This window comes from Anneissia japonica, unplaced genomic scaffold (genome assembly GCF_011630105.1).
Source record: "Anneissia japonica isolate Jap-2015-1 unplaced genomic scaffold, ASM1163010v1 scaffold352_len1594369_cov220, whole genome shotgun sequence".
NCBI classification, from domain to species: Eukaryota; Metazoa; Echinodermata; class Crinoidea; order Comatulida; family Comatulidae; genus Anneissia; species Anneissia japonica.
Genome location: NW_022751928.1, coordinates 1,179,564 through 1,194,259, shown reverse-complemented (window position 1 = coordinate 1,194,259; position 14,696 = coordinate 1,179,564). Strand labels below are relative to the sequence as shown.

General features: G+C 37.6%; 1 protein-coding gene across 1 annotated transcript in view; it reads right to left on the bottom strand.

The window, feature by feature from the left end:
- Positions 1–5,738: 5,738 nt before the first annotated feature.
- Positions 5,739–14,696, bottom strand: part of LOC117121891 (N-acyl-aromatic-L-amino acid amidohydrolase (carboxylate-forming)-like) — a 37,608-nt gene continuing 28,650 nt past the window's right edge. Inside the window, exons 2-6 of the mRNA XM_033267284.1 lie at positions 11,721–11,963; positions 10,743–11,020; positions 9,717–9,824; positions 8,069–8,178; positions 5,739–7,026 (exon numbers count right to left, since the gene is read on the bottom strand). Of these exons, the coding sequence (XP_033123175.1) occupies positions 6,835–7,026; positions 8,069–8,178; positions 9,717–9,824; positions 10,743–11,020; positions 11,721–11,963 (931 nt within the window). The 3' untranslated portion in view covers positions 5,739–6,834. The remainder of the gene's footprint in view (positions 7,027–8,068; positions 8,179–9,716; positions 9,825–10,742; positions 11,021–11,720; positions 11,964–14,696) is intronic.

Below are 14,696 nucleotides of genomic sequence, written 5' to 3'. Positions count from 1 at the left end.
GGGGGGGGGGGGGGGTGGTTCCCCTGCCGCTTGGACCCCCCGGCCAACTGGTATAGTTACTCACGCATATTCATATCTCTCAGGTTGGTAGCTATGAATAAACAATCAACAAACTACCGGGTTTCTGGATTAATTTGCAAGGTACTACATGTCTCAACTATTTTTTAATTAGGGGTTAATTAGTAAAAATCGTACACAAATCATACGACGTCACTGACAACGCCGTGGACGGCAACTCGATTTTGAGATTAATTTTCCGAATAAAGTTATACTAAATAACTCCTAATGACGAACTATTGTCTTCAGTTGTCTTTGTTGGTCATCCAATTGTCATTTTATCTATTTTATCGGTGATAATACCATTCTCAGTAATCTATAAAACACCCACATAACAACGTCACGTTAGATCGATCGGTGGGGACGCCGTGGTGACGCCGGTAGGGTCAATTTTCGTCGGAAGGTATCAAGATGATAAACAGTTTCATTGGACTAAATTCTTGCTTATGTTAACCATGCTTTCCTAAGATTATACTTCAAATGAAATAACTGACAAACTTTGGCCATCATCATACACATTATAATAGATTCAAGTAAGATGTTTCAAATGATATAAAAATGGATGCAAACATGCCTTTGGAACAGTTTTTGTTTTGTTTTGTTTTGTTTTTTGTTTTTGTTTTTGTTTTTTCGATTTTTATTCACCTTAACGTCGACTCCGTCTTAGAAAGCACCAGGATTAATCACACCAGAATTAATCACCACGCTGTTTTTGTGTTTTTCTTGAAATCTGTATGCCTGATCACCATCATCATACACAGTATAATAATAGATTCATTAATTATTGTCAATACGGTCCCTACTTTACCGCTTGAGTTCACGATGTACACATGACATGGGTCATATCATGTAAACATAATTATTTGTCCCGAATTATAATTTGTATTTTTAATGTATTACTAGAGATAGGTCCCTGCATTCAACAATTATGTGGATATTCCTTTTACTGTTATTTACTATCAACTATTGCCCCTGCGTCACTAATTTTTTAATTGATTTAATATGCTGAATCATTATTAATGGTATATACCTATTATATATTTCTATGAATTAATCAACAAATGTCTCATTAATCACATTATCGTGAATAGGCCTATTTAAGTACGAAGTATTATTAATTCTTTATTAAAGCATTATTTGAGCACCTTCATTATTATTATTAATATTATTATTATTTTATAAATATTATTTATCAACCATATTAACATTGAAAACATGAATTAGCCTATGTAGATAAAATTATCACAGAAAATAAACTTATAATTTATAAGATTATTTTTTAAAAGAGAATTAAATACAGTACGGTAGATAAAATTTTTATTTAAAAGCAGGTTTAGCATGGACGTAATTTTATTTAATATGTGATTATTATTATCTCATTAATCAAACTATCTTAAAATTATTATTATTATTATTATTATTATTATTATTAGGCCTATTATTATTATATTATTGTTATTATTATTATTATTATTTTTATTATTATTATTATTGTTTTATGTGTACATGACTATGTGCCTAGACCTAATATATAATGTATATATTTAATAATTTAATTAGAAATAATTATAATTATTAATTGTAAAACATATATAATATAATGTTAACAATAATATAGGCTAGGCTAGACCTAATGAACTATTGATACCATAATGTCATCTATCGATAAAAACATCGATGACAACAGCTTTTCGCACTGTGGCAGTGCCGATAGAAAACAACAACTTTTTCGCACTGCGGCAGTGCCGATAGAAAACAGCAGCTTTTTGGCACCGCGGCAGTGCCGATAGAAAACAGCAACTTTTTCATTCGCACTGCGGCAGTGCCGGTAGCCACTACCGTTTTTATTATGCCACTAAATTTAATATGCTTTAATGACAAAATAAATGATATGGTATGTGATAGATAAATGTCAAATAATTGACGCTATTCAAGCATTTAACATAATAATCTTCAAATAATTTCAAATTAGTGGGGAGGGGGGGGGGTGCATCAGCCGAATGTAGTACAATTGTTTATCAGTGTGATTAATCTGCTCAATAAACAATTTTAATTACTTGTGCAAATATAAAGATGTGGGTAACCCACATCTTTATATACGACTTTTCATGGATCTCGACCTGCTATGTAGGCCCTCTTTAGGCTAGACGCGCCTAGACGGTTGGAAGCGACGATCGAAGAAAAACGGTTAAGCAAGCCAAGGACTTTGCTAACTTCCATTACTCAGTATTAAACTCCTTCCATTGATGGGCACTGTCTAAAACTTCCTTCCAGCTTATCTCTGAAAAAATTGTAACCTTTTCGTCTGCAGTTGGCTCAACATGAATTACACAGGAGCCAGTAAGCTTCCATGACGGCCTAGGCTCGGACATGACACGTTGTTGTTATTTCGCGACGTCATCAACGAGTACAATACATTCATTATCCACCATCAACTAAACTGCCTTAAAGAAAAAAGGAATTGGTTCGTGTAAGAATCCAACACACAACCTCCATGTTTGCTATTTATTATCCACCATCAACTAAACTGCCTTAAAAAAAAAAATTTTAAACTGGCTCGTGTGGGAATCGAACCCACGACCTTAAAAAAAATAAAAAAATAAAAATAAATAAAAAAATTTAAAAAAATACTTGCCCGTGTGGGAATCGAACCCACGATCGCTGAGTTTACCACCCCTGATCCGAGCATGACTAAACGGAGGGAGGTAAACCGCGGCCCCTAATCCATAAATGCGATAAACCTATGGAAGCTACGGATATTTTACGGAGTTTGGTGAATTTTATAAGTTATTTTATAGGCATCAAGCTACTGTAATATGATTACATATTTGTTGTAATATCCAGTGGCGGATCCAGGAATTCTAAATACAAGGGCCCAGGGAGGGTACTTTCACAGACAGAAGATCTATACTACCTCAGCCCCACCATGGTTGGGGCTCAGGTAAGAAAATGGCCGGAAATTGTACTTCCAGATATAACGACTGGGTACTTCAGCAGATGGAGAATATATACCACCTCAGTCCCACCATGGTTGGGGCTGAGGTAAGAACATTTGTGATTATGGAACCTCTAGATGGCCGGAAATTACACTCTCAGACTTCAATTTGAATATATTTTTCCTTATATGTCCATTAAAGAAAAAAATGAACATTTTAGCCTCCCACCCCCTCCTTTGAACGCGCCACAGATTTCCGAACAAAGTCGAAGTCGAGATTGCTTCCACGACCTCGATGAATTATTTATATGGGTTCCCTGACGAAAACTTCACTTTTCTCCCGATAGATGAAAATTACCCTTCTATGTAGCCCGGAAATGATACTCCAACTGTGCCGGGTCCAGGAAGTCGAAATAAAGGGGTTCCAGTGAGGGTCTTGCGTAAATAGAATGTCCACCCGCCTCAGCCGGACAACTATTGGAGCTGAGGTAAGAAAAAAATATGATTATGGCACCTCTAGATGGCCCTAGATGGCAATCTCAGATTAAAAGTTGAATACAATTTTGTCTGTTTTCTCCAATTTTGTTTAAATAATTTTGAAAAACAAATAGGAAAATGGAGTCCCGCCTGAATGGGTTCCCCATTGAATCTGCCACTGTTCAATATAACACTTGACATAGCCTATCAGTGACAAATGATTAATTCCTAATGTCAAGCGAAAGATTTTTTTATTCCAAAGAATTTGTTTTTACTCAATAAAGTGGTTATATTACGCTAGTTTGAAGGTTTACTGTAAGCCAGTCAGTTACACTTACTATACATCTTCGTGGTTAGCATAAAGAGAACTAGAACGTCGCTCCATTAAGAGTGCCTACCTCCCCTCCCCCCCCTAAATACAGAGTTCACGAAGGCAGGCAAGTACATTCTTTTTTTCTCATTATGCTCGATGGTGGGTTTCAAGGAAACTTTATAGGCGCACGTATACAGACGTCAATCAACATTTGGTTAAAAAATAAAAAATCTATATTTTATAATAATAATAGGTCAATTTATAAGGCGCAAATAAATAAGGTGTAAGCACGAAATAATAATAATAATAATAATAATAATAATAATAATAATAATAATAATAGGCCTAATAATAGGCCTAATAATAATAATAATAATAATGACATTGCAACGTTCGTAAAATGTTTGTGACTGGTGCTGGAAACAGTCAAAAAGTGGGGAGGCCAGGCCCCCTTTAGAAAAAGTTGGTGGGCCAATGGTCCCCCTGGCCCCCCGCATCCGCCGCCGTTGACCGTTGGGCCGACGTTTCTTAGAGGTTGTAAATATCATGTATGATTATAGACGTTGTTGCAACATCACAGTACTCTGTTGGCCAGACGTCGGTAAACGTTTGAAATTTACAACTTCTAACCAACGTCGGCCCAACTGTTGTCACCAACCTCCACTAACGTTTACCGACGTCGGGCCAACAAAGTACTGTGACGTTGGGACAACGTCTATAATTACATCCTAATATTTACAACCTCTAACCAACGTCGGACCAACGGTTGTAACCAACCTCCATTCCAAACGTATACCGACGTCGGGCCAACAGCGTTCTGTGACGTTGAGACAAGGTCTGTAATCACATTTAATATTTACAACCTCTGGCTAACGTCGGCCCAACAACGGTGGTAACCAACGTCTATATCAAAACGTTTACCGACGTCGGGTCAACATAGTACTATGACTTTGCGACAACGTCTTTAATTACATCTAATATTTACAACCTCTAACCAACGTCGGCCCAACGGTTGTAACCAACCTTCACTAACGTTTACCGACGTCGGGCCAACAAAGTACTCTGACGTTGCGACAACGTCTGTTATAACATCCTAATATTTACAGCCTCTAACCAACGTCGGGCCAACGGTTTTAACCAACCACCATTTCAAACGTTTACCGACGTCGGGCCAACAACGTACTGTGACGTTGAGACAACGTCTACAATCACATCTAATATTTACAACATCTAGCCAACGTTGGGCCAACGGTAGTACCAACCATCTTTTTAGTAGTTTGCCGACGTCGGGCCAGTAACAAATCGTGACGTTGTACCAACGTCCGTAGTCAGACTGAATATTTACGACGGCTTACCAACGTTGGGACGACATCGGAAAATCGACAAAATATATTCATACGTTGGGCCAACGTGAAATTCCAATGTTGGTTTGACCTTACCTCTCCGACCAAATTTTGCAACCAAACACCAACGTCGTACCAACGTCAGATATCCGACCCCGACGCTTACCGACGCTTGCCAAACGTCGCTTTGCTAGCTGGGGGGGGGGCACTAATAAGATAAATGTGAATATGAATCAGGGGGATCTGGGCTCAGATTTAGGAGAAGTCAAAATATTTCACAAAAACCCAGAAAAGGAAGGGTCCGGGGGCCATAAAATTATAATTTTTGGAGGTGGGAACATTGTCGATATTTTCATACGCAGCAGGATCGGAACAACGACCACACTCAGACAATTTCTGTCAAAGACAGAGTCTAGGTTTCTTTACTCCAGGACTATCACATATAAAAATCTTTGCGTTAATTCGCCATCATTACCACTTCGACCCATACAATGTGCGATGAATGGCCCCAAAATTCGACAGATACTGTTTCGTAGTGCGAAAGTGACCAAACGTCATGACGTTTGATGATGAACTACATAACATAACACACCATAACACTTTTTACGTACCCAATGCAAATATCTATTTATTTTTCCTCTTTCAAACATTTCATCCTTAACATAGTAGCATGTAGAGTATATAATGCATGCATATTGTTTTGCTATTTATGTAATCATATTTGTAAACTGGGGCCATTATACTAATAATACAACAATTAGTTTACAATCCTAAAATAATCAAATGCTCATTAAAAGTATCAAATAACTTCCCGACGTCAAATAAAACACATAACCCAATGTTACGTACCCAATGCAAATATCTATTTATTTTTCCTCTTTCAAACATTTCATTTCATTTTTTTTATATGTATACAGTAATCATATTTGTAAACTTGGGCCATTATACTAATAATACAACAATTAGTGGACAACCCTAAAATAATCAAATGCTCATTAAAAGTATCAAATAACTTCCCGACTTAAAATAAAACACATACCCAATGCAAATATCTATTTATTTTTCCTCTTTCAAACATTTCATCCTTAACATAGTAGCATGTAGAGTATATAATGCATGCATATTGTTTTGCTATTTAGGCCTATATATATACAGTAATCAATTAGTGGACGACCCCAAAATAATCAAATGCTCATTAAAAGTATCAAATAACTTCTCGACTTCAAATAAAACATATATTTTAACAAGTTTTTGCTGATTTACAATAGGAAACTTCTGCCAGCCAATTTAGAAAGTAACCTACGCACGAAATATTGAACCTCTACTTACAGGAATTTTCGGTGTTTCTTGGTTTGATTGATTGATTAACCATATTTATGCGTCTGCCAATTGGTGAGGAAATAGTATTGCTTATGACGCTGCACATGTAAACAAAACAGTATAGGTGTAATAAGCTACAGTTTAAGCTCCACCATGAGTTTTATTCCAGTTTATATAAAGCTTTTGAAACAAAGAAGGCAGAAAGAGGCCTATCAATTTGAAGATGTAAGAGAAAAAAAGAGGTTGCAGTTTCGAGACCCACCACTACTTTTTCATAACTGATAAGAAACCTTTTGTTGCGATTTATGCTTTGTTTCAATATTAGAGTACAGTTTCTATTCACCTATAATGTGTATGTTCCCGTACTGTGTAAAGCAGAAGATGTCTTTTTACTGAGCTTTTATAGCTGGAACATTAAATATTTCCTTCTTTGTAAGCCAAAATGCATTATGTCTTTCGTAAAATGCACCTTCGTTGATAAATACTGGATACACTGTTTCCTGACCATCATAGTAGATTGTCTTGCCATTGAAAGTAAGGAAAATCGGATCGCCAGTTTTAAGGGCTTCCCAGTCTCTGTCCTATTAGAAAAAAAAGTTCAAATGCACAAATAACTTTAATGGTACGTGGTGTGTTAATAACAATAAAAATAATCGTAAATATAATCGTGATCATGACCATGATCATGATCATGATATCAGGCCCGTAGCGTGACTTAATTTGTGGGAGGTTCGTTTCATTGGAAAGTGGACCCTTTGGCTTGTATGATCTCGGGCGTTCCAAAAAATATGACAAGTTATGGGTTTCAAAGGCTTATTTAATCGATTTTAGAGTCTACTAATAATGTAGAAAATACATATACATTTTATTTCTCCCCGACGAATTGTGGCTTTTCTCCCGACGGGGAGGGGTCGAAGCTCTCCCCGACGGGGGAGGGACCGAAGTTCTTCCCGACGGGGGAACTCACCCCGGCCCCCGCTGGCGCCACCCCTGCCCTCAATGTCAAGGTATATGCAGAACACCACACACACAATGCAGACCTATGATTATGACAGGACCAGCATCTCTGATAAGGTTAGACAGAGAAGACTGACATGCTGGCCACTACTTCAGGAGAAAAAAGGAACTTGTTTCTCAACTTTTGCTATGTGGACACCTTCACATGAAGCAGAGGACAACAAGCAAAACACTCAAATAAATGTGCTTGAGAGGATACGGGACAAGAGGTTGAAGAACTAGGGAAAGATTTGTCAGATAGAAAGTACGGTACTGGGCCATTATATCACGAGGAACCACAAGGACCCGGCTAACATGTAGGCCTTTTTTGAGTTTCTGGAATATTTTCGATGGTGCTGGTAAGTTTGTGAAGTATTGTAGTTGTTGCTGGCGTTTCTGTAATGTTGTCTGCATGTGTTTCTTGAGTAATGTAGATGTTGATGGTGAGTTTCTGAAGTCTTGTGGTTGTTGCTGGCAGTTAAGTTTCTGGTGTTATCCGATGTTGCATTTGTTTGTAGAGTTGTCGATGGTGTCTCTGACGTATTGTCAGTATTGATGGAGAGTTCCTGGAATTTTGTCAATGTTTTAATCTTTTATAATCACATCAATAACATTTAAAATGTATACCTGCAACTGTGGGTGAATCATTGCTGTCATATTGCCATCAGAATCCCGTGGGAAATCAATCTTCTCCATGATGATGTGCACATCTGTTTGAAATGAATCTGACATGGCACCTAGGTTTATTAAAAGTGAATAATGGTAACTTAAGAGCAATGTTGGTGTGTACCACTATACTACTTAACAATATAAATGATGATATTGATAACAATTTAAACTATACTTTCCTACACTACTAAGTAAACCTCAGACACACCCCAAGGTTAAACTTGTTACTATAAATATGTTGCACTTATGGTGCAGATTTTCTACAGCCGCGCCCACACCAAAAAGAAATTTAAATAGTCCGATAGGCTACTAGGAATCAAATTATAGTAATATAAGCAGTGGCGTCACGCTCGGGTGCTGACGGGGAGCAGAGCGCCAGGGCCCACAGGCATGAGAGGCCTTGACATAATAATAATATAAACTATAATACCATAGTTTCATTCAATTTTAAACAATAAAAGCTGGGTTCTGATGTTTGATATTTATTTCTGATTTTGTGCTCAATCGGCTTTTCATTGTATATACGTTATGAAAACATGTTTTGTTTCTCACTAAATTATTCTCTGTATTTATTTGCACCTACATAGAGTACATAGGCCTACTGTAGGCTTATACCAGTTACAAAAGTTGGTGTATTCTATGTTGGTTTTGTCATAAAATTGTCTGAAATATTTCATTAGACATGGACCATTCTATGTTCTCTGTTAACTCAGTTAACAGTTCATAAATGACATAAGCTCTGAGCGCAAAGACCAGAGTACCTACCAACATAAATATACACTAAGTTGTGCATGTCCAGGACTACATCTGTCTCTTATACACATCGAGATGGGTATAAGAGACAGGCCTACATGTAAGAAGCACCTGCGCATGTACGAAGAGCACGTTTTTGCAGTTTAAAAAAGACAATGAGCTGTGTGAGATGTCGTCTCGTGCTCTAACAAGAGCTTTTGCTATTTTTATGGTATTGAATTTATTTGCAATAGGCCTAATTCTTATTTGCAAGTTTAAGATAGGTCTGTGATTTAAGTCCAACATCTTGTGGTTAATGGTAGTAGTGGAAGTGGGGGTCCCTGCAAACCTGGGCTCACGTGATTATAGATGACCTGCGTACAAAAGGGTTGAAAAAAGAGCTTGCGCAGAATCGCGGAATGAAAAGCTGCCAATACAAGAAGTACAGTCCAACCCATGCTTGCATGGAATAATAATGGACTCTGAATTGATGATTATGATGATGGCGATTAATTTGTTTGATTTAATGTATTGTATTTTATATATAATTTATTTCGAGTGTCAATAGACCGTGAGTGACTTGTAAATTTTGCGTAGATTACGGCGACAGCGCACAGATATTTTTTCTTATGGAGCGTTTAATTTACAAAAGACCAAATTGTCACTATACCAAATTTGGTATGGTATGGAGCAACTCCTCTACTAGTGCTAATTAAAGTAATAATTGAGAAAATACAAAAATGTATCGCTTTATCGGGATTTGAACCCAACACCTTCTCATTACCTTTCAGATACTCAACTAACTGAGCTATGAGGCCAAGGTGGATACACCCTTTGATTTTCCCATTAGGACACGTTTTCTCTATATACAAACCTGAGTTGAATGCGTCCAAAAAGTCCATAGAATTAATGACAAGTTCTTGCATTCTTTGATAATTTTCAGCCAGTAAGACACCATGAGGTTGTGGGCCTAGTTCCAGAGCTAAATGAATAAATCAAGAGAATAATTATTGTTTCACCATTATCCTTAACCACAAAGTAACATATTGCATTCGATAATGGTCGTTTGTGAAGTGATTTGTCATGTGTCAGGAATGAAAGAAAAAGGTATCCATGGTAAAAGGTAAAAATAGGAGCAATTTTCGAGCGGATCAGTTTGAGCATATTCTCTAACAATTAGTTCAGACTGACAGCAATTAAAAAAAAAGACAATTCCAATGGAAATTTATCCAACCACATCTGCATGTACCAATATTATTCCAATCGGTAGTAGTAGTAGTAAAACTTTATTTATTCACGAAGCACAAATCAACAAATAGGCTACAATGTTGTCTTTCATTATGGCTACGAGATACCTTATTTACAATTAACATAAATTACACATTAGGCCCTACAGTACATCATAAAAAAGCAAAATTTAAACAGAAATTAAATAATACAGATGCAAAACATAATTATTATACAGTACAGTAAAAGTCGTGTGGGCTATCTAGACATGTGGCAGTCAGTGGCGTATCTGAAAGTCTTGCAAATGGGCAGCTGATAGGAGAAGGAATGAAGGTAAAGTTGGGGCTCGATGATTAAGATAGGGGTAGGCCTACTAGCTCGCAAAATTAGGTGTTAACTACTTGAAGGTAATTGTATTGCTTCGAACACTTGCATTGGTGGAAGAACGACAGGAGAAGGGCGAATAGGGGAACAGCGACCAGGGGAGAGCTTCTTTTGGCGGGGGAGGTGGCGTGCACACCTCTAGATACGCCTCAGTGACAGTAGGTAAATAGGAAGGTGGATTGGGAAATAGGTATGAATGGATGGATAGATGGATTATGTATAAATAGTGGGACAGCTAGACGAAGGGAGATGGAAAATATATCAAAGTTAACAAAATGTAATGACTTACTAATACCATTTGGTGCAAGATGTCTACTAAAGCTGTGTACAGCTTTTGGGTTACATAGTATATGTGCAGGAGCTTTATGAATAGCTTTCTTTACCATGTAGTTAATCATATGCAAGGCGAGAACTTGTTGCTTGTCCTGAATTATAAAACAGTTTCCCATGTTTGCTGATGTGTTGTGCATGTCCAGGACTACATCGGGACTGCCGAAGTCTTTCGATAAAGCAGTGGCCACCTCCCTTGCTCTCTGCACTTCATGACTTACATCAGTATTTTTACCCCTGAAAAACAATATTTGTATATTATGGAATTAACATGATTTCATTTGATGTTATGGTTCTCGATTCAATCCTAATGTAACACAAACGAAATGCTCTGAACAAAGTTTCAAAAGGGACTTCGCAATTGGTCGGCTCTTTCATCTCAAATCAGCAGCGGCGTCAGATTTTGCCCGACAAGTGGTTATCGTTCCCAGACGGATAGGAAACACCCACATCAGCCTCACCCCATGGTTAGGGCTGAGGTTTAAAAAATTAAAGTTATGTCATCTCTAGATGCCCGAAAATCGCAATCTCAAGCCAGCTGTGGCTTAGAACATAAATCTAATTATTTGCCGGCTGCGGCCGGTTTCTCCGCTGTTTGAAAGATTCACCCACCCTGTTTCAAAGCTTCACAAGAGACTATGTTACAGAGCAGACATGATCAGCTCTTCTACCTGCCAGTCTAGTTGATGATAGAGAACGCCAAATGGTCAGCTCTTCAACCCCATCAAGCATGAAAAGAGACTCAAAGGTCCACAGATAAGATAGTATAATACATACTCCAAGTATCGAAATGCACGCCATCGTGTCGGGATTCAATATTTATGTAGGCCTATGTATGTATATATGGTTATAGAACAAAAATGATTTCAAATAATCAGCTCTCCACCACTTCACCTCATGGAGATTACTTTATAGGCCTATATAAAAATTGTCGTACCTCAAATTCTCTTTAGAAAAGTGAAAAATTAGGTCCTCATCTATGTATCTAGTGCACTTCTCAACAGCCTTAGGATTTCCCATCAAAACCGTAGTTTTAAATGAGCTCCTTGTGATGTCAGTAGGATCCTTCATAAATTTTTGAGCAACAAATACACTAGACATCTCATTGCCATGAACACCTCCTAGTAGAGCAACACGTTGTACAGGCTTTAGGGTTGCCATTGTAATTGTCCCAGTAGTTCTGGAAAAAAACCCCAAAAGGATTACTGTATACAGTAGGTCTAGAGCATGACATGGGTGGCGCCAGGATTTGCCCTACAGGGAGTTCAATGCCTCCGACAGGAGTGGGGGTGAGGGTACGTGTTGGTAATGTAAACCGACTAGAGCGTATGGGCGTGGTCGGGCGTCGCTCAAAATCTTTTGGAAATGGTCCAGGGAGCAAAGTCCCTGAAACTACAATTTAGGGGGGTCCAAGATTGATTTAAGTGATTTTTGAGTCTACAAAATGTCAAAAATTGATTTGATTGGCCGAGCGCTTAAGTCAGGGGCACCGTAACCTTCAGCTGAAATATCGCCGCAGGTTCAAAAGGCTCACTCGATGGTTCCGGTGATGGAATAAGGACTTTAAACTTAAAAATGCACCTTATTATTTTTGGAAATTATGAAAATGGCTTTAAACAATAGCCTTATCAGAAAGAATTGAAAAAAGTACGGTACTAATCTTCCAATGGCTCTTTTATTTTAAACAAATAAACAACCCTCATTCATAGGCCTTGGTGTTATTAAGGTGGCCCATAAGTGTCACGGCAACAACTTTCGAAATGTCACGGCCACATTTTCGAAATTCACGGCAACAACTTTCGAAACCACACGGCACACTTTAAAAAGTCACTGCACACTTTATAAACCCACGTCAAACTTTGCCATGGCATAGGCCTAGAAAGGGGTGACGGAAAGTTAATAATAATTAATGATATTAACTTTTCCCATGTCTGTATTGTAATTGCATAAAAGTTATTTATTAAATAATAATTCAGTACAATTCAGTAGCCAGGCATAGAGACAAGGGGCCTAGGCCAGGGTCATATTCTGCATAGGCCTAGCTTAACGTGAAAGAGAATGATCGCCTAGACTACTATACTATACAGTCGTGTGACTGGGTGGCTGGACTGGGCAATGTAGGTCTCCTAGTCCGACCTATGTAGCCCAGGCTGAAGTGGTTGTATTTTAGCAACTCACATGTACTTTCCACGGCGGAAGTTGTGATTTTGAAAGTTTGACGTGACATTTCAAAAGTTGTGCTGTGAATTTTGAAAGTGTGCCGTGGGTTTATAAAGTGTGCAGTGAATTTTGAAAGTGTGCCGTGGTTTTTAAAAGTGTGCGGTGAATTTTGAAAGTATGCCGTGACTTTTTAAAGTGTGCCATGTGGTTGCCGTGAATTTCGAAAATGTGGCCGTGACATTTCAAAAGTTGTTGCCGTGACACTTATGGGCAACCGTATTAAGGCCATTATCTGCAGCCTATTATTTCAATTCTTGATAGAAAATAATTAAAAATTCCATATCATTCTAAAATATCAAACAAATATATAGGCCTATAGATTATATTATACATCAAACCGAAGAATCAAAAATATTAATAATTACAAGGCGTATCAGCTTATTAATGAGACAGGCCTATCACAAAAATTAATAAAATAATTTCCTATTTTGATTTGTATTTTTTAAAGAAAAGAAAGGATAGGGAGAGAGAGAAAATGATGAAATGATGAAATGACGGATATTGAATTTAACATGTACTTACCTACTTGAGGCCCAGGTATCAGTGGTGGATTCAAGAGAACCCTAAATTTGTCAAAATTATACCAAAAAAAAGGAAGAAAAAATATAATTTATAATCAAATTTAAGTCTGGGAGTGCCGTATCCGGCAATCACAGTGCCATAGGCCTAATCATGAATTTTCTTCGCTCAGCTCCAAAGTATGGTGGTGTTGAGGTGGGTGGACCTCTACCTGTGAAGTCACTCCCTGGGCCCCCGCTATTTTGAATCCATGGATTCGCCACTGGGTACCTGTAGAAATACCTATCATAGTAAGGAATTAGATACTGGCTATGTAACTTACGTGTTAGAATAATCTGTAACAACACACAGCACAAATATCGATATCCTACATTCGTTTTCCTAAACGTAAGAACTGCAACAACAATTTGTCCGACCCCTGTTTAAATAGCCCCATCCAGGTCATTTATTATTTTCAAAACCCTTAAATTAGTTGATAATAAACTTAAGAACTTCCGTAATAAAATTATATCAGCAGCTTGCAACTAATACATAGGCCTATTAACCAATCAATCAATCAATCAATCAAATCTACGGCCTTATTACAATTACATTAAATTGCATTACTAATTTGATATCGCGCCCTTAAGAATGAAGACATTATTATTACATTACTAATTTGATATCGCCATCTTAGAATGAAAACATTATCAAAGGCGCTGTATATCGAAATTTGAAATAGAGTCAAAAGGAAAGCTATAAGAAAGTCAGTCCGAATTGACGCTGGAAGATTGTTACATTATAATATAACCGCGTGACTCCTGTCAGCAAAGGTTCCCCTGGTTGTTATGGGACTTGCAAGAATCAAGGCCCGATCGCATGCCAGATCTTCTTGGAACTAACAACTAACAACAACAACGTTAGTTCATGAAGTTATTCAGGAGCGTGTCCACTCAAACACTAATTTGTCGATCCTAGGTCGATCCATAACAATAGGCTACTTGGATAAAATGGCTTAGGCCTACACATCCTCTTGGTCTTGGCGATGATCTATACAGAATTCCAAGTATTAGGCCTATATCTAGCCTTTTTATTAGGCCTATTTAATAAAGCATTTCCTGTCAATGGCTAGATTTCCTAGTCAATGACTGCCAATAACTGATAGGGCCTATATTTTTCGAATAAACCCCTCGGG